General features: G+C 42.1%; 1 protein-coding gene across 1 annotated transcript in view; it reads left to right on the forward strand.

Moving 5' to 3' along the window:
- CNTNAP2 (contactin associated protein 2) overlaps positions 1–26028 on the forward strand; it is a 1963583-nt gene that overhangs the window by 1288702 nt on the left and 648853 nt on the right. The window contains exon 13 of the mRNA XM_049643059.1: positions 17806–18006. Within this exon, the coding sequence (XP_049499016.1) occupies positions 17806–18006 (201 nt within the window). The remainder of the gene's footprint in view (positions 1–17805; positions 18007–26028) is intronic.

Below are 26028 nucleotides of genomic sequence, written 5' to 3' on the forward strand. Positions count from 1 at the left end.
CTGTATAATTTATTTCCTTTTTCCTACTTTCCTGTATTTTTCATATAGCCTTCATTCTATGAAATGTCCCATGACTCTCGACTCATGTTAATACATTTACCTCCCTTTTCGCAACATTTTCAAATTGTATTCTTCTTTACATTTCCCTGTTTTAAAAAAAATCCAAAGTGGCATCTGAAACAAATTATCCGGCCCCACGTCTGCATTTCTATGGAAACAAAAATAAAACACATAACAGGGCTCAGAGGATAAACTTGTCCAACCACTGTGAAATTTCCATTACGCCCTTTATGACTTCTCCAGGCCTGGGCCCTGAGGACAAATGAGCAGTCTCATCTCTGATCAAGGGTTACTTCGAGTTAAAATTATCTGCTGTTCTAGAGAAACTCTTCCACATGGTCGCACCCTGCCGCTCTGAAGGTGAGAGTCACCCCCGCCGTTCACATATCGGATAGCTACAGGATGCAACGCAGAGACTTGGACAAAAGCATTAAACGTCACTCAAAACGTTATTTCCATTAAAGTGACGTCATCTCGGGTGTCATCACCTTAATGTTTTCATTTTCCTGTGGCCCTCACAGAACAGATATTGCCCTTGAGGCAACCTTGCTGGGTAACTTTCGCTGAAGAGAAGTGCAGAAAGGGATAGTCATTGTAATTTTTGGAAAGGATATAATAATCATTGTATGGTTTGGGGGAGCCTTCCCTCTGATTTTCCTCCGCGTGCTGGGTATCTCCGCGGCTAGATGATAGAGCCGTAGAGTTTCAGAGATAGAAGGAGTCTTACCGGTCTTCGGGTGTATATAGCCTCATTTACGAGTGAGGAAATGGAAGCCCAGAGAAGCCCAGGAACCTGGTGAATGTGCTCATTCTCCTTCCTCTGAGAGGCCTTGGAAGTGAACTGCACCACGAATGACCCATCTCTATGATTAATTTCAACTGTTCCATTTGTCTGCTGGCTCTGTAGTCAGAAGACTTGGGTCAGTTGTAAACTAGTCATTTTGAAGGACCTGTGGTGTAAAGTTGCATTAGGATTAAATGAGACACTTGTTACAAACTAAGTTCATAAATAATGCTGGTGTTCGCTATCACGATAATGACTGTCGTCATTTATTGTACATGTAATTCTACTGTTTGAGCTGAGGCATTCTGGAATATGGAGATTTAAGAGCTTATGAGGGGGCCCTGGGTGGCTCAGTTGGTTGAGCCTCTGACTTCAGCTCAGGTCATGATTTCATGGTTCATGGGTTCGAGCCCCACGTCGGGCTCTGGGCTGACAGCTCAGAGCCTGGAGTCTGCTTTGGATTCTGTGTCTCCCTCGCTCTCTGCCCCTCCCCTGCTTACGCTCTGTCTCTCACTCTCAAAAATAATCATTAAAAAAAAATTTTTTTAAGAGTTTATGAAGGCAGTAACGTTATCACTTTTGCTTCCGACTGCTTGGTATGTATCCAGCTTTGATATCCCCGTTTCTCAGGATTTTGAAGACCGACAGATGAGGAGGACCCAAAACAACAACAATCGTTGACACTGTGTGGGTGCTGGGTCAGCAACTGGTTCTCTCTTAAGTGTTTTTCGTGCGTTTTCCCATTTAGTCCTCAAGACAACCTCATAAAATGAGCAGATAACCCCCATTTTCACAATGAGATTGCGGACACGGGTTAATTACACAGGTGGAAGAATTACCATATTACCACCTTCTGACTGCTCCTCTGTCTCCACTGCCATGAGTCCAGAGGAGTTGGCGTCTCCTGGTGTCTCAGTTCCCAGAGCTGACAGCGGTTTTCCTGGTGGCAAGAGACGTTCCCACCAGGTCTCTGGCCATAAAGTCACACATGTCACCAAATGCCCTATGGAGCAAGGTTTCCTAGAGCAAGAAGGTAGCCTTTGATGAGGGGCTTGACCACCTACTAATAAGTGAACACACGGCGTGTGTAACGGTATGTAAGTGATACCACTGGGGCAAGGACATGATTTGAAATGCTATCTGATGTGCTCTCTTTCCAGAGCATTCCCTTCTCCATCCCTTTTCTATCCTTGCTAAGGGACTCAGGCAAGTCTTGAGACTAAGTCTGTTGTCCCAGGGAAGGGAGAGTAGGTATTCCCTGGAAAGGAGAGTTCTTACTCACTTTTGAGCCTCAAATTAGGCTTATACAAACTCTTAGCAATTTAGAGGAAGAAACAATTTTTCTTGAACTTCTAAAGCTACGTTGTATCACAGTCAAAACAGATTAAAGTGCGCTTTTGAGGAAGAAAGAATACGGCTAAAAACAAGTTCGTACCGCACAAGTGGGAAAAAAACCCAACCTTCTCTGTGGATGGTGCGTGAGAAAGAGAGAGGGAGGGGAGGAGAAAAGAAGAAACAAACAAGCAAACCAACGTGGAAAGGAATGAGAAATAGCTGATGGGGATTGAAGTGGAAAGAGAGTGAGAGGCAGAAGAGGAGAAACAGAAGACCCTCCTCTCCCACCTTCTGCTTGGATGGAAATCCCGAGCGTAGGGAGAACGGAGAGATATCCACGTTGTTTGCGGGCAGCTAAGAAAGGGAGACAGGTAAGACCTGGGAGAAGTTCCATACGAGGCTCTTTAAACCAAGAGGTTATTAATACGGCCATAAATGTTTGCTCTTCTTAACGTGCCACTTTCTCTCCTCTCACAGCCAGTAAACTTTTCATGCATCCCCTTCTTACCTTTGTGACTCATGTCTTGATTTAGTGGCCCCGATCCGTATTTGCCATCTCTCAACCTTAGCATTCAAAAGATTCACCGATTTATGCCTGCAATGGTATTGTTATGCCTTCTTTTCTAATCTCCAAAGAAGCCTCGTTTTGGAAATGTCATGCAGGTCTGGATATAAATGTTACTCTATCCGATGTGTAAGTCATACTTCTGAGTTGAAAAAGTTTCAGGATTTTTATAGGGACACTTAAAAACGTTAGGTGGCTTGAAATATTCCCTGCTGATGTACATCATCTCATTTGCAATAATGTATTCGACGGAAGCAAATGATCTTCTGAAGAGTATTCATCTTGCTTCCCATTATAACTTACAGCCTTAGCTCATTTCTCAAAATGCTTTTCCAATTACAGCCAGCACTTGATCATTTGAGCGCACAGCACTTAACCTGAACAATTCTTGCGGGGCTATTCCCTTTTGCCTTGTTACCTGTCCTGAGACCCTCAGAAGTTGGAGTTGCTGAGGGTAGAGTAGGGAAGACACTGAGGGATGCACTGCGGACACGCCCTGTCTGACTGCTAGAAACTTACACAGTTTCACTGACCTCAGTCTCCTTTGAAGCCTCTGCAAGTTAGGGTCCCCAAGCCTTGTCCTGGGCTTGTCTTGCTCTTTCTACACATTCCCCCTCAGTTACCTCTTTTAATTTCCATGGCACTGAATACAACCTATCTGCTGCCACACAGATGTCCACCTCTCCAGCTGTGACCTTTATTCTAAGCCCCAGATGCTTATATCTAGTTGTTTACTTGATACAAACATTTAACTGTCTCCTGGGCACCTCAAGTCTGGCTTGTTAAAAATGGAGTTTTTGATCACTCCACCAGCAAAAATGTGTTCTTTCATTTCCTGTTTATTAAGTCAGAAAGCTGGCTGGCATTCTTCCTACATCGTCTACTTCTTTCTGCCCCACCACCCGACTCTGTCTGTCTCTCCCTCCCTTCCCCCCTCTACTACCTGCCGGATCCAACCCATCAGTATTTTTTTTCTTTTTTTTTTTTCCTATCAAATGCGTTTCAAACTCATGCACCTAACTTCCGCTGCCAACACCCTAATTCTTGGTACTGTCCTCTTTATGCAGGGTTTTATTCAGAGCTATACACGGCTTGTCTGCTTCTACTCTTATCGACTCTTACCTGCTCTGCAAATAACAGCCAGAGTGACCTTTGAAAAACAGACGTTGGATTGTGTTGCTTCCCTGCTTGGAACCTCTCCAGGCTTCCTATCATACTTTGCATTTTTCTGAGGGCCTCACGCCCTGCACAGGAGGACTCCTCAGCCTGACCAACCGCACCTGCCTCCTTCAGTCCCCTCTGCTTCCTGAACCCCCCTTTGCGCCATTTTCTCCCTCTGCCTGGAACTTTCCCCTGTTCCACACTTGACCCTGGCTCCCTCATCCCCCACCACCAGTTCCTTCATCTTTTAGGACCAGTTTAAATACCCATTGAGCTGAGTTTGCCCTAGGGGCTTCCTCTGTTACTGTTTAACACTGTTATCTGGTTATTTCCTTCAAATCACCTGTCTCATTGAGTTTTTATTCATTTTTTTTTTTTCTATTTGATCTCCGTTACAGTCTCTGAAAGTCAAGGCCAGGTCTGTTTTATTTACCATGAACAAACTTATGGCTTAGGGGTCTAGAGTAAGTGGGCATGGTTATTGCATGAATGAATGAATGAATGAATGAACAGATGAATGAACGAACGAACTTTGGTGATGCCCACTGATACCATACAAGTTAGATAAGAAATACCTTGGGGCGCCTGGGTGGCGCAGTCGGTTAAGCGTCCGACTTCAGCCAGGTCACGATCTCGCGGTCCGTGAGTTCGAGCCCCGCGTCAGGCTCTGGGCTGATGGCTCGGAGCCTGGAGCCTGTTTCCGATTCTGTGTCTCCCTCTCTCTCTGCCCCTCCCCCGTTCATGCTCTGTCTCTCTCTGTCCCAAAAATAAATAAAAAATGTTGAAAAAATAAAATAAAAAAAAAATAAATAAATAAAAGAAATACCTTAAGCTCACCTCAGAGAAGTACCTTTCTCAGGTTTAAATCCTCTCTTTTGGATTCCCTGCCCCACCCCCCACCCCCACACCACCTGCCGCTACAGACACACATAACCCATATTCCTTCATAAGCAGCAGGGACTGTTCTCAACAAAAGTGGGAACTTCAGATTTTCACATCTGACTCTCATTAGCAATTCGGAAATATTTATCCGGGGAATCTAATCAGTTGATTATTTCTTCTGCTTCAGGCCTTTGCGAGGCACCTATGTCTTGCTCCGGTCACTAACACCATGTTGTCCCACGGTGAGTGTTGATCTGGAATAATAATACCCAAGGCTTACCAGTCCTCAGCACTGCCAGCGACAGTAGGTCAAGCAAATGCCAGAATGGCTGGCACCTCCCTATGACTGTCCTGAGGTGAAAGGCAGTGCAGGAAACCACTTACATCGTGGAGTGGGAGAGAGGAGTTCTAAGGATCATTAACTGTATCCACATTGGAAGCAAAAGGCATGAGGCAGGCATCCCAAACCCCTGTGGGGTGATTGCAGCTACATGAGAGCCTTGCCCCCGCAGATCAGCACTCCATACGAAGCACACCCTTTCCATCCGGTGTCCCCCCCCCCGTAGGCCTCCCCAACATCGACACACAAGTCCTAGGCTGTGAGCTTGTTAAGGATATCAACTACCTGTGTCCTCCATTTACCACCATGCTGGATGAAGCTGTCCAACGTAAGACGATGTTATGAGGACTCCACTGCTTTCCTCTTTTACCCGGAATACAGGATTGGAGTAAAACACTTGGCCCAGGGCATAAAGGTGATTGGTAGGTATAACAAAGGACCACCGAATGGATGGGTGGCTTACAATAAGAGAAATTAATTTTCTTATCGTCTTGGAGGCTGTACCTCAGGGGTCAAGCGGCCACAGGGTCGTGTGCTCTCCGCAGGCTCTAGAGAGACCCTTTCTTAGCCTTCCATCTTCTGGCAGTTGCCCTACTCAGCGTTCCTTGGCTTGTGGTTACATTACTCCAATGTCTGTTTCATTGTCACACGGTGTTATGTCCGTATGTCCACGTTTCCCGTTTTACGAGGACACGGGGCACAGGATTTGGACCCATCGTAATCCAGTTTGACCCCATCTAAACTGGATTACGCCTGCAAAGACCCTATTTTCAAATGAGGGCACATTTACAGGGTCTGGGAGGTCACAGATTTTGTGAGAACGCTCTTCAGCCCAGTACGGTAGGTTCGGCTGGATTCATAGATGTCAGATAACACCTTGATAGTGTTTCTCGGGTTTTTATATTTGAAAACTTTGTACTCACCACAGTAGGTGAAAATCACTCAATCGGAGAATTTGAGTATACCTGTACAAAAAAATTGCAGATGTCTGTCAAAGTCTATACTTAGATTATGCTCTTTCCTCATGCAGGAAATGAGAAGGGACCCTGGGCTTGGGTGGGTTACATCCTCCTCTGTCATCCTCCACTGATTTGTCCTATTACTTGATCACTCCTTTCGAGCTGTCATCTCTCAGTTTCAATCCCGTAGGCTTAAAAATGCTATAAAGCTAGTGTTTTTCTTCCTTCTTTCCGCTTTCTCACTTGTCACTTTTGCCGAAGGGTCAGTAACCTTTTTCTGTAAAGGGCCACAGAGTAAATATCTTAGGCTTTGTGGGCCACACGGCATCTGTCACAAGTATTTGACTCTGTCTTCATGGGGCAGGGCAACCAGAGACAATGTGTAAACAAATCAGCCTGGCTGTGTCCCAGTAAAACTCCATTTATGGATGTGGACGTGTGAATTGGATACAAATTCCATGCGCCATGAAATCTTCTTCTTCTTTCGACTTTTCTGTCCATTTAAAACTGTAATAAGTGTTTCCACCTTGAGGACTTTACAAAGAGGAGGCGGACTAGAGCTTCCCAGTCTCTGCCACGTCTTGTTCCTGATCACTAGGTGACCCACCTTCACTTCACCTTTTATAGCATAGATCCCATTCTGCATGCTACAGAATGTTCCAGGTCTCTTTTTCTCTTCACTTTTTGTCCTTTTCCTCTCTACTTCCTTCCTCTCTCCCTCCCTCCCTCCCTTCTTCCCTCCCTCCCTCCTTCCTCCCTCCCTTCCTTCCCTCCTTCCTTCCTTCCTTCCTTCCTTCCCTCCTTTCTTCCTTCCTTCCTTCCCTTTCTTCCTTCCTTCCCTCCTTTCTTCCTTCCTTCCTTCCCTCCTTTCTTCCTTCCTTCCTTCCCTTTCTTCCTTCCTTCCCTCCTTTCTTCCTTCCTTCCCTCCTTCCTTCCTTCCTTCCCTCCTTCCTTCCCTCCTTCCTTCCTTCCTTCCTTCCCTCCTTCCTTCCTTCCCTCCTTCCTTCCTTCCCTCCTTCCTTCCTTCCACTTGCCCTCCTTCTTTCACTTCCCCCTCCCACTGGTTACTGTGTTTCCAAAATAAATACCCACTGCCTCTAAATTATATTTGATAATTGCACATTAATTACTTTAATCATATCCTATTTTCTACAAATGGAGGGGTGGTGATAATAGGTCATGTCAATATTCATGAGACAGTCATTCCCTTATCCAAGATAAAAAAAATAGGCTTTAAAATCTCTACGTGAAATAAATACAAATTGTAAGAATCCCTTGGTTATTGTGAGAAGTGTGTGTTTTCTCTGCTGGGTGATCAGCCTCCAAGCATATCCAAAATGAGAATGCCGTACGAGGTCCTGGGTGCCCATAGCCCAGCTTCTACAAGTTGCCAGTGACAGCCAGTTTCGTTTCATTGGTCTCCCTCTTGCCCACCATGGAATCACTTTGAAACAAGTCCCAGGCATCAGTGATATTTTAGCCTGTATCTATGAAAGATCATGGTTCTTTTTTTAAAAAGCATATCCACAATCACGTCATCACAGCTAAAAACCAATCATAATTTCTTAATGTCTTTAAATATCCAGTGTTCAATTTCCCCAATTGTTTCATAATTGGGCAGCCTCCATTCTGTGGGTCCCAGAATATGAATTAACTTTATCATGCCTGATACTGCTTTGTTGGCTCAGTACACATTTATTGAGCACTTGAGTCCCCTCCACCAGGTATTCTGTTAGATAATAAGGATTAAGCAAGGATAGTGATGCCCACATTGCCCTTGGCAACTTAACAAGTGGTGGCTACAAAAAATACGTTACAAACATGCTATGAGAAATGCAAACCCACTGGTAAACTTAGATTTTTAGGAACCAGATGGAGATGGAAGGACATCTAACTTGAACTTGGTGTGGTACTGGGGATTGGGAAGTGGGCAGTATTTTCTGCAAAGTGCTTAACCATCTGAACCCTGATGGACTAAGAGCTAGGGCAGGTGGCTGTGTTTTTGGATCAGGGCAGAACTTGCTTCGTTGAGAGTCAGCCTAGGATTTAGGAAGCTTCACAGAGAATCTTTTTTAAAAAGTGAAATCACCTAATACATTTGTACTTCTGTTGAAATGAAAGTGAGAACACCAGTTCCACTTCCTTTGTATATGTTAACTCTGATATTTTAAGGGTTTCTTTCCCTAAAAAGTTATTTCTAGCTAATTATCCTTACCAAGGAACTTAATCTGTCAGACTGTCTTGCTAATGTTCCTCACAATGGGGTCTGCTTCAGTGAAGAGAAACTGACTTAATGGGGAAAATTAAATACTTAGAGAAGTTGATTATTTGGGGATTTTCTTCCAAGGTGATAAATGTTATCTGTATCACCAGCACAATTTTTGGGGGGACGCCTGGGTGGCTCAGTCGGTTAAGCGTCTGACTTTTGGTTTCAGCTCAGGTCATGATCTCATGCTTTCATGAGTTCAAGCCCTACTTTGGGCTCTGTGTTGACAGCATGAAGCCTGCTTGGGATTCTCTCTCTCCCTCTCTCTCTGTCCCTCCTCCACTCGCACTATCTCTGTCTCTCTCAAAAATAAATAAAAGAAAAAAAAATTTAATGAAGCCTTGTGCCTGGGTTGGAAGAAGGGAGAACAGCCACAAATCCTCTAATGGGAAGGATTACTTACACCACAGCCCTTAGTGTCCCTAAAGAGGTAAACTGCTAGGATATGTTTGATCTCCCAAAATTTCAGGGAGCAGTGATGTGAGCTTGGGTCAACATGAAAGGAAAGCTCATGTGGTAAGATTCTGTTCTGTTAATAACGAATCAAACTGTCATTTCCAATTGTATGTTTTCTGCTATATCAAAGCTTCTCGGAAACTTCAGGAAGAATGTCATTTCTCAAGTCAGCCTGTTGCAAGTTAGGTTTAAACTCAGTGCTAACAGAAAATAAAATTCCCCAACCCTAAAATATACCTAAAGTACAGTACTAGAGAATATTAAAGCATCACATGTGTTAAAGAACTTGGTGTGGGTGATAGGTGGGTTTATGATTTATACACTAAGTCTTACTGCTTGGATTATTCTGACCGTTGCCTGAAAATTAGCAGTTACTTTTAAAGGTTGTACCGTAATTCCTTGTTTTGGGTTCCTCCTCCACTAGGTCTTTGGTGGCTTTAATGGCCCTCACTCATCTTTGTGTGCCCAGGGCCTAGAAAAGTGCTTGGAATACAGCAAGGTGTTCATAAGCAAAAGTCCCTCCGCTCCTGACATTCTTGTCATGGAAGGAGGCATCCATGTACTTAGCACAGGACCCTTACTCTCTTACTCTCCACCCTGGATAGAATTGGTGGTGGTTTTAAGATGCTCATTGCACCTGAGGTATATTTTTATGTTGCTCTTTTAAAAATCATTGCAGTTCACCTCTTGTAAATACCGCAGGTACAATACCTATACTCTGCAATTTCCGATATCGCTTTGATTTTTTCACCTGTAAACACTTTCTCAATGCGCAATGTTTTTCTGAAGCTTAATACTGTCGAGTGCTCTAGCGTGATCTATAATCCCATGAACTATATTTCAAATGGGTGCTTTATAGGAATGATCAAAGATGATAGGGATAGAGGTTTGTTATAAACTAAATGAAGAAAGGAATAAGGTATATAATGAACACAATATGCATTGAACTTTTGCAGACTGCTCGGAATTTGAGATGCACCAGTAAAAAAAGGTATAAAAAAATTCTCCAGCGTAGTGGAGTTTACAGGCTTTGAGGAAGGCGGGGGTGGGGTGGAGAGGCAGACAGCACAAAAGAAGCATCGTAAGTAAGTAAGCTATATACTATGTTAGAAGGCCACATGTGCTCTGGGACAACAAATGGAGAAGGTGGGGGGCAGTGTGGGTTGTAACTTTGAATAAGGCAGGCAGGGTGGGCCTCAGGGAGATATGCCATTTGAGCCAAGACTAAATAGAAGTGAAAGAGTTAGTTCTGAGACCAGGGGGAGATGCCTTGAAGGCACAGGAGACAGCCAGGCCCCGAGACTGGGCCACCCGTCAGAGCCCAGCAAGAGGTAGACCAGAGTGGGAGGTCATTATTTCAAGTGATTTTTTTTTTTCCGCCTAGAGTATATAGTACGTTTCAAGATATTTTTTAAAATAACAGGAGGTGTTATCTTTAAAGGTCCACAGGAATGGTCAGTCACTGATCCTGGGTGACATTTACTTAGTCCCAAGTTGGAATTGAGATCAAAATCTAATTTCTCTTATAAGCAACAAGAACCAGAAAGCAGCTTTCTCTTGCCACACCGGGCAGAAAACTCCTTGTTGCCACAGAGATGAACTCATGAGGGTCAAACACATGCACCACATCTCTACCTAGTGTGAGTGCAAAGGGGAGGGGAGATTAGCTTGTCTAAGTGCTGACAGAAATGCAGTCAATAACTCCGGCCGTATTGTGAAAGAATTTTAACGTCCCTACGATGGAACAAAACCATTAGCAAATATCCTTCTTCCCAGAGAATAGCTAATGCCTTCTTAGTAAAAAGACACAAAGAAGCTCCAAATTGTTCTTCAGGTGGGTGAGAATCATCCACCCAGTATGTCTACATGTTCACAGCACTCGATTTGTCATCCATCTTTGGGCTGGAATTGTGAGCATGAAAATGATCAACACTTTCCACCACCCGCAGAACGTCATCTGTACTTTTAGCTCATTTTCCCGGTGCTTCCTGCAGAGGCCCCATCTGCTTTACATACCTGATTTCTCCACACGGGATGAGAGCTGCTTATGCCTTCTGAGCCCATACGGAGCTACCATTGTGAATGGCTCGAACCACCCCAGCCCGCCATGGTGAAATGGCCCCTATGTCATTGGAGGCTAGGCTACAGAGATGCTTGGAATGCTCTCACAATAGGTACTGGGAGGGAGCAAAATGTGATACCGAATTGCTAATACTTTAAATTATGTCAGCAGGATTATATACTTATTGAGAAAAGTCTTCCAAACAAAATAATGATCTAGGAAATGGATGGTCTTCAAACTTATACTCTGGAAAGACTGATGGGATTTTCAAACAGATCCTCTTACAAATGACTAAAGAAAAAAGAAAGAAAGAAAGAAACCTGTATTACAGCCTAACCTTATGCTGAGTCTTTTTATCTGAAAGAGTTACAAACAACAGAGTAACAAGAGTTACAAAACAACAAACAATTCTGTCAGCCCAGAGCCTGACGCGGAGCTTGAACTCACGGGCTGTGAGATCAAGACCTGATCCAACGTCGGACACTTAACCGACGGGACCACCCAGGAGCCCCAAGGCTGAAATTTCTGTAGCATTTAATTGGCCATCCTTACTCATATCTTGTTCATAGTTAAGGCTCAACCACTGTTTGACGGAATCAGGATAAGAGCCATTAAGACTCCTGTGCCCAAACACAGCCACAGATAAAGTTATTGGAATGCAGTTTATTAGAGGAGAACTTTGAGGATAATATGAAAAATCTTGGGTGATACGTATACGATAGTTCAGTTCCCATTGTGTTATCGTAAGAGGGAGAAACCCAAAGTCATTCCTGAAGTGTAACTGTAGTAGATACAAGGACTTGTAAGGAACTTGGACTGCAAGTTGATGTTGGTTATGCCCCTCTAAGTTATATGTACCATTTTAAATTTAGGTAGTCTACAATAGTCTCTTTTTTTAAAGATTATTTCAGAGTTCATATGAATAAAGGTGAGAAAAAAAAGCTCTCAGATGAACAAATGAGTCCTCAACCAGTACCGGTGATATTGTTTGAAAATCAAAAACCCTTAGATGCATATGCAAATGTATAGGACACGCAAATTTCTTTTTTCTACTGGATTCAGCTCCAACTGGACTTTTAATGCTCTATAATGTGAACTTCAGATTGTATATGGGTAGCATAGAAAAGAGTCAAAAATAGCCTATACGTGGTAAAGAAATTGGTTATATCCTGGGAGGAGTTGTTCTTTGCTTTTTTTCCACTGGTCATCTCCTGACTATCAGCTCCTGGTCAGAACTTCAGCCATACGACGACTTGAGTCCTCATGAAGTGAATTACTTGAGAATTAACAGATAGGATAAGGATGTGGGGTCACTGGCATAGGTAGCAGAGATTTCTAACGTCCTCATGTCAATATAACTAAGCTGGGTAATCTTGAAGACCCTGTTTACTGCCAAGGAGAGGGATGTGTTTCCACAGTATGCTCCGTATGTTTCCCAGTATTTGAAAAATATCATTATATTGTCTGTATTGAAAACATTGTACAGTGTGACAGTTTTTAAAAATGTGATTACGTGATGAGACAGAGAGTAAGCTCTCAGCAATCACAGAAGGCACTTTCATAACACACTAATCCAAAGAGAGTATTTGAAATACACTCGCTTATCAATTGCTTCTTCATAAAAATGAAACAGCCATACATAGTGGTTTCTATTTGCATTACACCCATACCTGATAATACAGATTATATAAGTTGTATATAAACACATTACAAATATGGGAATAGGATTCTTAATTTTTCACTTATGATACTAGCAAAGGAAACTCTCTGCAGTATAACTTTCTTCTAGATGGTGGATATCTGCAAAATTGTTAATATCCATTTGTCACTTAAGATTTAATGGCTCCAAAGGAGCCATTGCGATGTGTAATAGGCAAGCATTAAAAAATAATTTGCAAGATGCATCAACAGTAATTGCTTTCTGCCATTAAAATAGAGTTTACAGATTTCCTTTTATAATGCCATGACAATGTAAAAAGTTTTAAATCTTTATCTATCTATGCACACACACATGTTTTTCAAGCCTTCTGAAGTATATAATTTTTTTGAAATAAAGGATAGTATGTCAGAGAATAAGTTTAATTAAGCATGCCACATTAACTTGCTCCAAACCTTCCTGTGCCAAGGACTTTCCATTTCACTTTGGGGTCACACACCTCCCCCATCCCCATTACACCTCGAACTTTAATTCCTGCTATTCTTTCCTTCCTCACTCACTGGCCTCCTTGTATACCTGAACAACACCAGAAATATTCCCAAGCCAGAACGTTTTCATTTGCACTTTCTCTGTCTGGAATACTTTTACCCGGACATTCACACGGCTTGTTGGACAATGATCTTATTTATTCAGATGTCACGTAGTGAGGCTTGTTATGCTGTCCTCGGTCTTTAAAAATGCAGTCAGACAGGGGCACCTGGGTGGCTCAGTCGGTTAAGCATCTGACCTCGGCTCAGGTCATGATCTCACAGTTCGTGGGTCTGAGCCCTGCGTCGGGCTCTGTGCTGACAACTCAGAGCCCGGAGCCTGTTTCAGATTCTGTGTCTCCCTCTCTCTCTGCCCCTCCCCTGTTCATGCTCTGTCTCTGTCTCAAAAATAGGTAAACATTAAAAAAATAAATAAAACTGAAAATGCAATCAGACAAAGAAAAATACCATATGATTTCACTTATATGTGAAACCACTTATATGTGGAATCTAAAAAACAAAAGAAACAAAACAGAAACAGACTCCCAGATTCAGGAAACAAACTTGGTTACTGTATGGGTTGGGGCCGGGGGATGGGCAAAATAATTGAAGGGAATTAAGAGCTACAAACTTCCTGTTACAAAATAAGGAAACCATGGGGATGTAATGTACAGCATAGGGAATAGAGTCGATAATATTGTAATTACTCAGTATGGTGACAGGTGGTAACTAGACTTGCCATGGAGATCATTTCGCAATGTATCAAAATATCGAGTCACTATGATGTATACCTGAAGCTAATAGGGTATCGCATATCAATTATACTTAAAATTTTTAAAACTGCAATCTACGCATAGCCTACTCTTCCATTCTCCAATGTAGTTTTTCTCACCATTATCAATTGCTAACTACATATGATATTTTAATTTTTTTGTTTATTATCTGGTTTTTTTCCCCACTAGAATACAAGAACATAAACTGCAAACACTTAGAATTTTTTTTTCCTCTGTGGTTCCCCTAGTGCCTAGATCCATATCTGATCCATAGTGGATACTCAGTACTGTTTGTCGAATGAGCGAATGAGCAAATGGGCTATGAAACAAATATAAAGAACGTGTTGCCCAGAAGATTGGCACAGAAATGTGTGTGCTCAAATGCGTGGGTGTAGGGTTTAGGGCCAAGCAGTCACTGGAACCAAAATGTTAGCAACTCATCAATATTAGCATATTGGTTAATATTTTTAAAGTTATTGACAGAGACCGTAATGGGTGACCATTTTATTTTACTTGTTTAATTAATGTTTGCCTTTATGCACATCATTTTGTGTAAATTAAAAAGGGGCTTATGATACTTGAGAAAGGGTCAGAGTAGAATGCTGTTTCATTATGAGTTAAAGAATGAAAGTCATGGAATATTGGAATATTGCCATAGAACAAAGACATGGTCCTGGTAAGGATTTTTGTGTGTGTGTGTGTAAGTAAATAGCGAGTAGTGTCAAACATTTGAGAACTCTATACTAGAGGCTGATTTTAACAGAAAAGAGATAAAGTTCACCGTATTTAACTAACAGATCTTAGGTGAAGGTAAATGCGAAGGTCTGGATATAGGTGACAATCCGTTTGCGGTCAGAATCATGTCAGAGACAGAATTACTAGAACACATTGTATTTTGTTGCTGCATCAGAGCAGCTGAAGGAAGACAGTTCTGATCAGGCCAAAGGTGAACGTGGAAAACGATCATCCTATCCCATGGAAAACGTGTTACTACATGGGCACCGTACTTGAACTTGCTTTAGTTGGTTTCAGAAGAGCAAAGTGGAAAGGATTCTAATACAGAGGCACATTGTAACTGATGAAGGGAAATTATAGTTTAGAACGACGTGACTCGCCCAGGGTCCCTGAGGAAGGTCAGAGCCAGAACTTGAACCACAGTGATTTAAGAAGTTCCTGGATCAGGTTATTTGTGTTCTATTTATGTTTTTTTAATTCGTTTTATTCAATGAATGTATTGTCAAGGTCTCTTATGTGTAATGACTATTCTAACCACCGTGCATACAGCATTGAAAACAACCTCTTCCTGGGGCACCTGGGTGGCTCAGTGGGTTAAGCATCTGACTTTGGCTCCGGTCATGATCTCACGGTTTGTGAGTTTGAGCCCCTCATCGGGCTCTGTGTTGACAGCTCAGAGCCTGGAGCCTGCTTCGGATTCTGTGTCTCCCTCGTTCTCTCTCCCTTCCTGGCTCTCTCTCTGTCAAAAAAAGGAAACAACCCCTTCCTCCTCCCCTTCTAACATAGACGGACAGACAAAATGAAAATGGGCACTCAGCCGGAGAGGGATAAATACTATGGAGAAAACAAAGCCGGACGAGGAGATAGGAAGCAGCTGTGGTGGAGGAGGGGCTCAGCAAAGGAGAAGTTGGCTTCAGGGCAGACCTCAGGAGGAGGAGGGGTGACTCCTGCTGCTATCTAAGGAAAGAGCTAGAGCACGGGCTCCAAGATGGGCTGGCCGGCAGGCTTGAGGGATGCAAGCAGCTCGGTGTGGCTGGAGCTCCACAAACAAGGGGGACATTTGGAGAGCAGGAGGGAATAGGGCAAGGTAGATCGCGGAGAGCCTCTGGCTGTTTCAACAACTAGTCTTTTAATGAGCAAAACCCCGGGCCACGTGAGGGCTCTGAGCAGAGTATCCGAGTTTGGCGTATTTTGGAAAGGCTTCTGTGTGGAGGGTAGGTGTGAGAGTGCAGGGGTGGAAGCAGGGGAGGGGTGGAAGGGATTGTGAGATGTGGGCAGCAGGAGGTGGGGGCTTTGACCAGAACCTGTGGGGAGGTGGAGGTCAGGTGCACCCAGATCTCAAATGTAGAAGGCAGAGCAGACAGGATCCACGGAGAGGTTGGATGATGCGTGTCGAAGAAGGGGGGTGGGGGATGTAACGGGAACTCTGAGGCTCCTGTCCCGAGCAGCTGGAAGAACTGAGTTGTCATTTGCTGAAATAAGGAAAACTACGTGAGGGACAAGGTCAGAAAGTCTCTTTTAATCTCTGTTCCCTTGTAACTTATCATTTATTTGTGGAAGAAACTAGATTGCGTAACCTGTAGAGCTTCACACTGCGGAGATTTTGTGGACTCTTCCCTCGGATCTCACTTAACACAGTCCCCTCCCCCTGTATGTCCTAGGAGCTGGCAGTGAGGACTGTAAGCGCGGTGAAAGTCAGGTTTGATGTGGGCCAACACTGCCTGCCATGCAGCGTTGTGTTCCAATCCCACCAGAAGGCACAGCTCCTCTGGTTGTGCTTGTGGTTGTAGTACGAGCCGTGAGTACCGTTGCTTAGCTCCTTCTTGTCAGAAGTTCCCAAACGAAGGTCCTCTGGTTCCCTCAGTTAATCTTCATGTATGAGCTGAAATACGTCCGTAAAGAGACTGTTAATTGTGTTACAGAACATGCAGGTAAGGTAGACTAGATGCTTGATTCTTTGTCCTTATTTCCTAAAATTCAAAACAATGAGTTAGTTACCTGGCATTTCCCACAATTGAACATTTCGTTTTATTTTCATGAACGCCTGGAATTAAACATACCAGATGTATTTTATTCCATTGCAGGAGATTCTTAGTGATGTTAAAATCATCCTTCTCTGTTCCGGGGGGGGCTTTGAGCTGCCCTCCGTTTCCAGTAGCTCATTTGTTTCTATGTGACGTTACGTTCCAGGTTTATCTTGTACATTTTCAGCCCCGGAATCAGTCACTTCACCTGGCAGCCCGGTTTTCTCTTAATGAAAAATCCTATTGGGTGATGACAATCTGGTGCCACAGGTTGTCCTCGTTTGGGGCCTTTTCCAGTGGTCAGAGCTAAGACGTAGGTCTACATTTTTAAAAAAGAAAAATTATGGGTTCATAGTGATGCTTCTAATTCAAATTCAAGAGTACATAGGGTTATATTTCAGACTCATCAACCTTACGTTTGCTTCTCCTTTTCGCACATGGAAATTTTCAGGGTCCAAAACATCAAGGTAATTACTCATTTGTGTGGTTGCCCAGGTATAGAGCATTTCAATAACAAGATGCAGGATCCAAGTTCATCCAAAAGGTCAGGTGAAAATATTTGTTGACAAGAGGAGGGTGCGTTTTCTGATTAGCGCAAACAGCATAGACAAAGATTCTGAGGCCTGAGAGAGCACAGTTCCTTTCAGAAAGCACAGATACTGTTGTATCAGAGGTGTGATGGGTTAGAGCGTCAGGAAGGAGTGGGAACATAGCGGGCTGTGGATATTAGTGTCAACGGGAGACATAAGCTGTCCGTTCTGTGTGTTCCGGAGGTATCTTGCATTTGTTCTTAATAAGAAATATTTCGGGACACCCGGGGGCTCAGTCGCTTGAGCGTCTGACTTGAGCTCAAGTCATGATCCCACAGTTGGTGGGTGCGAGCCCCACATCGGGCTCTCTGCTCTCAGCGTAGAGCCCACTTGGGATCCTCTGCCCCCCTGTCTCCCTGCCCCTCCCCCGCTCATGCTTGCATTCTCACTCTCTCTCCCTCTCAAAAATAAATAAACACTGAAAAAAAAAAAAAAAAAAAAAAAAAACCAACCCATTTCTTTCTACTTTGTCTATACAAGCAAGACTTCTCGGATAGAAGTTTAAGGTTAGCTGTCCTCAACCCTGTTCTACGTTGAGTCAGGGAAGGTGGAGCCCAATTATTTTCTGCCGCTTGCGGAAGCATTTGCGTCCTAACGACCCGTTTTCGTCGTTCTCTTTCTCCCCACAGAGGACAAAGTGTGGACCATCGTGTCTCACGATTTGCAGATGCAGACCACGGTGGCGGGCTACAGCCCAGAAAAATACTCCGTGACGCAGCTCGTTTACAGCGCCTCCATGGACCAGATCAGTGCCGTCACCAGCAGCGCTGAGCACTGCGAGCAGTACGTCTCCTACTTCTGCAAGATGTCCAGGCTGTTGAACACCCCAGGTAGGCTGCGAATGGAGGGTTCCTTTTAATTACTGTCCCAGCTGGTGCTTGGAATGACTGCCACCACCCAACAGGTGTGACTTAGCATCTCCCAGTCCGGCCTCCCCAAGTGCAGGCAGCTGTGACCACAGTCAACTCGCACTTGGTTTGTTTTCTGGAGAACGAAACTGACAAAGTACGATGTTAAGAAAAAAAGAAAAAAAAATTCCCTGGTCTGCAACGTCCAGGTTTTTCAACTTTCCGCGCCTACATACGTGCACGAGTGTTTCTGGTGCTTAATGATCAGTCGTGGCTTGGGGCAAAGGTGTCTCCGAGCCTCTTGTGAACTTTCAAGCGATGCCCTCTGAGCTGTTCAGTTGTGTTTAAGGAGAAGCTGAAAGGCCGCCCGAGATGAATAGCGTGTAGCACAGCGATAGAATTCAGAGCCCTTTGCTGTCTGCAGTCATTTAACAGGATCCGTTTGTCTCAAGGAGCTCGACCTGATTGTTTAGGTGTGGGACGGCTTACTTTTAGCGATGCTTCCGAGTGTGTGTGTGTGTGGGGGGGGGGGGTGTACATGTGCGTTAAAGGTATAAAAACTAGTGTCCAAAGGATGCGCTGGAAATAGAGATCCGTGTGCTTTGGGGTTCTTGGCCGCCAATTCAAGACGTTGACAGAAAACGAAATCCCTCAGTCTGTAGTGTGACAGAGCAGAAATAAGGCATGCGCTCTGACCACACTTTTCAGCCGTGCCGCTCTCCAGGTGTGCGATTTGGGTGGCGTTGGTTGAACTCGTAAGCCTCAGTTTCCAGTCTTTTTCATTCAGATAGGAATCATAATGCGTATTGCAGGTGAGTGAGAATTTAATAAGTTCGTGTACTAAATGCTGACTGCAGGGTTTGATCCACTTAAGGACTTTATAAATAGCAAATAGCGTACTGATTATTTGTAATAGTAAGCATTGGAAGTGGCATCATACCGCATCACAGACCCATGGGCTATTTGATGCCCCAAATCGGTGTTGGATTAGAGGCAGTATTATGTGGAATAGCTTACAAAGAAGAGTTCTAATAAAACATTATACGGTATTTTAAAGATTTGCGTGTATTTTATGCGCTGAAATTATAGACAAGTGTAACCTCTAGAATCTAATAGTAAAATCTAGGGGCGCCTGGGTGGCTCAGTCGGTTAAGCATCGGATTCTCTTTTTGGCTCAAGTCACGGTCTCACAGTTTGAGTTTGAGCCCCACACTGGGGCTTGGGAGCCTGCTTGGGATTCCCTCCCTCCCTCTATCTTGCTCTCTCTCTCTCTTTCTCTCTCTCTCTCTCTCTCTCTCTTTCTCAAACTACATAAAAATTAACTTTAAAAGTAAAATCTGGGGGCGCCTGGGTGGCTCGGTTGGTTAAGCGTCCGACTTCGGCTCAGGTCATGATCTCGCGGTCCGTGAGTTCGAGCCCCGCGTCGGGCTCTGTGCTGACACCTCAGAGCCTGGAGCCTGTTTCAGATTCTGTGTCTCCCTCTCTCTGACCCTCCCCCGTTCATGCTCTGTCTCTCTCTGTCTCAAAAATAAATAAACGTTAAAAAAAATTTTTTAATAAAATAAAATAAAAGTAAAATCTGTAAAAAAAAAAAAAAAGTACATGTGGACACGATTGGTTCAGACAATTAGTGCTTCTGCTGTTTGAAGAAAGAAGAGATGATTGTGGCTGGGGTGTTGAGGTGCTCAGAGGCAGAGACACAGTTTGAGGACGTTGAAGGAGGGTAAGCCAAAGGCTAGTTTCTAGTCTGTTTTTAAGCAGTACTCCGTTACATTTCTAATAATAAGTTCGGGGCACCTGGGTGGCTCAGTCAGTTAAGCGTCCCATTTCAGCTCAGGTCATGATCTCACGGTCTGTGAGTTCGAGCCCCGCGTCAGGCTCTGAGCTGACTGCTCAGAGCCTGGAGCCTGTTTCGGATTCTGTGTCTCCCTCTCTCTCTGACCCTCCCCCGTTCATGCTCTGTCTCTCTCTGTCTCAAAAATAAATAAACATTAAAAAAAATTAAATAAATAAAAAAATAGTAAGTTCAACACACTAAATCAAAGTCAGGAGTTTACTGCTAATCTGCACAATAACAGACTATTTTCTTGGGATTCCAGACATTGTGTTTCCAGACATTTGTAGATGATTATTGTACATAATAGATTATGCTCTGAAAATAAGTTTATCGTATGCTGCTTGCCTTTGAAGATGTGTGTGTGTGTATATGTATATATATGTATATATACATAATTATATATATGTATATGTATATACATATATATGTATAATTTTTACTCACAAGAGATTAGTGCTTAATAAATGTTTGCTAATTGGAATGAACTGAAAATACATCATTATATAATTTTAACTATTATCTCATCCTACCTTCGGGCAGTTGGTTTAAACCCATGTGTGCATCAGAATTCTCATGTCTGTCAAAATGCTGATTGCATGGCCGTATTCCTGGAACTCTCATTCGGTAGAACTTGGTTGGGACCCACGAATGTTTGCTTTTAAAAAACATCCAAGAGTAGTTCTGTGGACCATACACTAAGAAACACCATCTTTAATTTAAAGCATGAAGGCCTCTCATGTTAGACTTTAAGGTTTGAGTTCTCCATGGTGGAGAAGATTAAAGGAAATATTAGAGCTTGTCTAGCCAATTAAACAAAAATTAGGTATTTCCTAATTTCCTGCTCCTTCAGCTAAACCAAACTGGCACTGTAGTATTTTTTAATCCTTTGCATAGACCAGTCTCTAAATGTTACAGAGTGAATTTCAGCCCATCTTTTTTTTTTTTTTTTTAATGTTTTATTTACTTTTGAGAGAGAGAGACAGCACTAGCAGGGGAGGGACAGAGAGAGAGGGAGACACAGAATTCGAAGACAGGCTCCAGGCTCTGAGCTGTCAGCACAGAGCCTGATGTGAGGCTCGAACTCACAGACTGTGAGATCATGACCTGAGCCGGAGTTGAACAGTTAACCCCGGGCGCCCCATTTCAGCCCACCCTTCTGAGTCATTCTTCATCCTCCCAACTTCTGTTTCCCAGGCTAGCTAATCTGTAGAACAGCTGAAGCAAGGAAAAGGAATAGTTGGGGTAGCGAGTGTTTCCGTATGATGGCATTCTGTATATGTCCAAATAAGAAAGAACACAATTTAATAAAAATCTTTAATTTGCTGTTTTAAGGAGCTAATGTTTGCTGTAATTGGTTTTTTTTTTCCTCCTTCCTGGTAACATTCAATTTTAAATATCCATTTACTCGTTCTTAACTAAGACTGAATTATATTGGAACTTCTGTAGTACTCCTTGTGACATCTGTTTGAATACAAAGTATATTCATTATAGTCACGGCAATTAAAATGAATATCAAATGAGTTTGTAATAGCTATGTACTTAAAATGTTATTCTTTATTTTAAGAGCCTTACCCTCAAGAGTTCATTTGGGTCTCTATAGTTTCTAATGATACTTATGATAAAGAGTTGTTTGTATGCATAAGGACCTCATTTTTATTTTGATAAATGTTTGGTTGTACCATACCATTAGCTAACCAATGTAGAATTACTCATCATTGGTTTCTTGCAACTTTACAAGGGTAGTGTAATATATTTCTTGCAATCTTATCTCTTCTTTTTATTAGTACAAAATTTAAAAATGGAATCCATTTTACGGTAATGATTTTGCCATTTTTTATGGTCATATCTGTTCTTGCCATGTAACTATTAATAAATAGTTGTCCTTATCAGCTTTATAAAAGACATAGAAACAAGACAAATAAAGTTATTTTATTCCATAGAAGAGCCTGTTTGGAGTGAGGCATACCAACTTGGGAATGAACAAATTGTACTTAAACAACGAAAACCATTAATGGATATCAAAAACCAAAAGGATATTAGCATGTTTTATATTTATATCCCCAGAACTACAAATGTAGTAATATCTGAACTTACAAAGGCAAAAATGGTTAAACAATGATATCTACTTCTGAAATAAATACCTTAAGAACCTGAATTTGTTAAGCTAGATACCAAGAGAAAGTTTCATTGCATCCCACTTGAGAAATGTCTTAGTCAACAATCTTAATATTTTAGATAAAATATTTCCCTGTATTTGGACAAAGACCTACTAGCCTGCTTTTAAAATTCTTATTTTCATATCTTAGATGCACTGTTGCCCTATATTTATTTTATAAAACATTGTACTTTCTAATTAAGAATTTTTTTATTGTTGAGGTATATATTCCTTACATCTATAAAGATTTAATTGTAGAGGTATAAAGTTGATATGATTCCTATTTCTCTGACGATACTTAGTGTTGTTTTCTTTGGTTTCCAGTGTTTCACTTCCTTTAATTTCTCAATGTAGTCTTATTCTATTCTCATAAGTCATAGTTTTATTGCTTCTTTTGTTGAAAGAAGCAATATAAATTATCCATGCTTTGGGGTAGTTTACTATTGGATTTTGTATCTATTGAAAAGGAATTATGTTCACAATTTTTGCCTATAAAGTAAGCTGTGTAAAATTCAATATACTTTGATGATACTAAACAGTGATTTAGTGGCATCCAAAGGACAAGAAAACATGACTCTGGTATTATAACTTATAACCTATTTTTAGAAGAAATTTCTAAACTTTGGTGAAGTTATTAAGAAAGCGAACTTTCCAAGTTGGTGCTATGCCTTGTAAGAAGCCATGATGTTTAACTCTTGAAACAACATAGATAAAAACATTGCTTGGTTGCCACTAACGACTAACATTTTCACTGTGTCTAGTCAGTATATTAATTCACAGATGAATAATTTAGCTAATTAATTATTGTGTTAATTATTACTAAAACTGGAGGCTTTAATTAAATGGGGCAAGCAAGGAAGGTAGAAATAACTAAAAGGTAAAAGTAGCGGATTAAATCTGGTAATATTCCACACCCAGGCAACTAGACTGTCCATAGAGGACATTGTGGTTGAAAGGGACAGAATGGTCACAGGGAAAATAGAGGCTATTTCAGCAGTATGGATAAGAATTGATGAAGGCCTCAGCTGGAATAATGGTTGAGATCATCAATCAGTCCACAGATATTTATTGTTTATTGCATATCAGGAATTGTGACCTATAAGCTGACATGTGGATTCGTATGAGTTGCCTAAGAAAAAAATGGCAGGGAGAATTCTAGGTTAGAGATATCAGAATGTGCAGTGTTTCTGAGACGGACGTCAAAGGGCACATACTTGGAAAGACATGAGAATGGCTGGAGTAGAGACCTTGAGGGTGACAGATAGAGAGAGAGAAATATGAAGGAGAGTCTCTGCATGACCTTCAGGATTCCACTCAAAGGGCCAAGGGAGTGGTTTTAAGTGGGGGATTCCAGCTGTTACGTGAAGAGTAGCGTGGAGGGATGACCAGGTTTGCGGGAAGCAAGCCTCCCGCACAGTGCCACCAGAGAATGGACGAGACTGAATATCTGAGAGGCTCCCTGGGCATTAAGAGGGAAGACTTTCTTTAAAGTGTAGGTAGTAGAAACAACATGAGTCATGATTGCTTACCTGTGGAGGAACTTCAGGATAACTTTAGGAGTAATCTTCCCCTCTACCCAGGAGTGAAGGTAAAATGGATGACTAGAACAGTTGTAATGTCTTCATAAGATGACTCAGAGAGGTCATGGGAAGAGCAAGGAAAGAACATTGAAGGAAAGAAAACACTAATTTGAAAAAGTCCTTAAAGGAGAGAGTGCAGCTCACCAACAGGACTCCGAAGCAATGATCACAGCAGGAGGAAGAAAGCTAATAATGGGGAAGCTAAGGCAAAGGAGTATTTAACAATACACAAACAAGTAAAAATAAGTGAACACAAACAAGAAACTCGAGATGTGGGCAGTGGTGAGACATCGTACAGAGGAAGCCAGGCCTTGGCTTTGGCTGTTGGGAGGCCACTGGAGATTCATGGTGGTGGGATCTGCTGGGCAGAGCCACTGAAGAATGAATAAAAAAAGCAAGTGAAAGTTTTCAGGAAGGTCTATAGTAAGAAGGGATGGCTGAACACAGAACCGCTGTTTAATCAGAAGACAGAACTAAAGCAAGGGTTTGGGAATTGTTTGTATGTTTAAAAAATGAGAGAATTGTGAGTAAGTTTATACATGGAGGAGACAGTAGAGCAGATGAAAGACAGAGAAGGAATGTAAGAGGCCTCAGAAGAGAAAAGGGAATATGAAATTTGCCCTGGAAAAAAAAAAAAAAAAAAAAAAGAGCATCTGCTCTGAGACGGGAGATAAAGAAAAGTAGAGATTTTCATTAAATTCTATTGACCAAATACCTTTCTTGACCTTTTATCTCCTTTACCTCTCAGAGTTATGTGGTAGATTTTATTATCTACACTTCCCAAAATAGGGCTCCGAGAGGTAAATGGACTCACTAAAAGTCATTGTGGCTAGATGTGAAAAAGCTGGGTTCAAATGCCAATCTGGCTTCTCCCAAGCCTCGCCTACTGACTCCCTCAGGTGAGCCCCAACACATGGAGAGGTCAGTGCCTTCCTGCCAACGGGAGGATAGAGCCAACCCCATCCGGATGTGTACCCATCCCGTCTCTTCATCTCTTCAACCACCATGAAAGAACATTTTCCTTCTTGCCATTTACTTTGTCCGTCTCTGATTAGAAATGCTCTTTGCCAAGTGACCTTTGGTCAAGTCCAATATTTCTGATTAATAAATTAATCTTAAGGTCACATTTATTGAGGGTAGCTTTACCTGTACTAAAAGAGTACGGCATTTCAAGGTGCCAACTTTTTGAGCTTTGAGGTGTGACTTTGAAGAACATTGACCTTCTAGATCTTGATGAAGACTTTTTCCTTCTGCCATTTTATTCTGTGAGTGCCCATGTGTAGCTTCGTTTTTGTTTTTTTTTTATGACTGAAATAGTAAAGGACATGTTGAAGTAAATCTTATATCACACTGTAGAATTTGGAAATGTCCTCATATATTTAAATCACATTTTTTGTTTATCATCTTTAAAATTATCCATTTCAATGACATCATAAAATGAAGACAAACCTAATTGATTACATTGTGTACCTTATGTAGAAAATACCTCTCCTAAACAGGATGCTGAAAAAGAAGAGAGTTTTACTATAAAAAAGTCTCTTGGAAATACCTGAACTTTTATTAAGAAACATTCAACAAACATTTGTTGAATACAGAATACTCTTCTAGATGCTGTGAGAATGCAAGGAGGTCAAAGAATAGTTTTGAAATAGCATTTCCCTGAAAATACAGACAGAAGCTTTTTTTATAATGAAAATAAAGTCATTTTGCATATGACATAAATACTGAAGGGATTTTACTGCTACATCTTGGATAAAAGTTTGAATAAATTTAGAATTCATGACAATTTCTAAAATCATTGCTATGTGCATTTTGTACTGAAGGGAAGATCGGAAGTTATTTGGAGAAGCTTAGGAACGAGAGGAGACAGGAGTTTTGAGTTCTAGGGGCCAGTGTATAGTTCAGGTTCAACCAGAGAAATAAAACCAGTAAAAATATTTATGTTTAGAAATTTATTGCAAGGGATTGGCTTATGCAGTAGTGGAACCTGGCTTGGCAAGTTCACAATTGGGGCACACTGTCAAGAAAGGCAGACTGAAACTTGGAAGAATGAGAAGAAGCTGCTACCCATGGGTAGAATTGCTTTTTCAAGGAAGACTAAGTCTTTTCATCCTTTCAGCTGATTGAATCAAGTCCGTCCAGCTTATGTGGCGCCATCTCTCTTACTTAAAGTCAACTGATCATGGACTTTACTGACATCTATAAAATACCTGCTTAGCAATCCCATGATTAGTGTTTGGTTGAATAACTGGGCACTATAGCCCAGCTAAGTTTGCACATTAAACTGATCATAATAGTCAGCAGAGATTATATTTTTAAATGAACAACGGAGAAATCCATCTCTAGAGTAGCAATGGTTTATTCCCTCAGTTGTGCAACATGTAGCTCTCTCAGTCAGAAAGACAGAGGAGATACACCTGGTCGAGGTGTTG

The sequence above is a fragment of the Panthera uncia genome, chromosome A2, assembly GCF_023721935.1.
Source record: "Panthera uncia isolate 11264 chromosome A2, Puncia_PCG_1.0, whole genome shotgun sequence".
In the NCBI taxonomy this organism is placed as follows: Eukaryota; Metazoa; Chordata; class Mammalia; order Carnivora; family Felidae; genus Panthera; species Panthera uncia.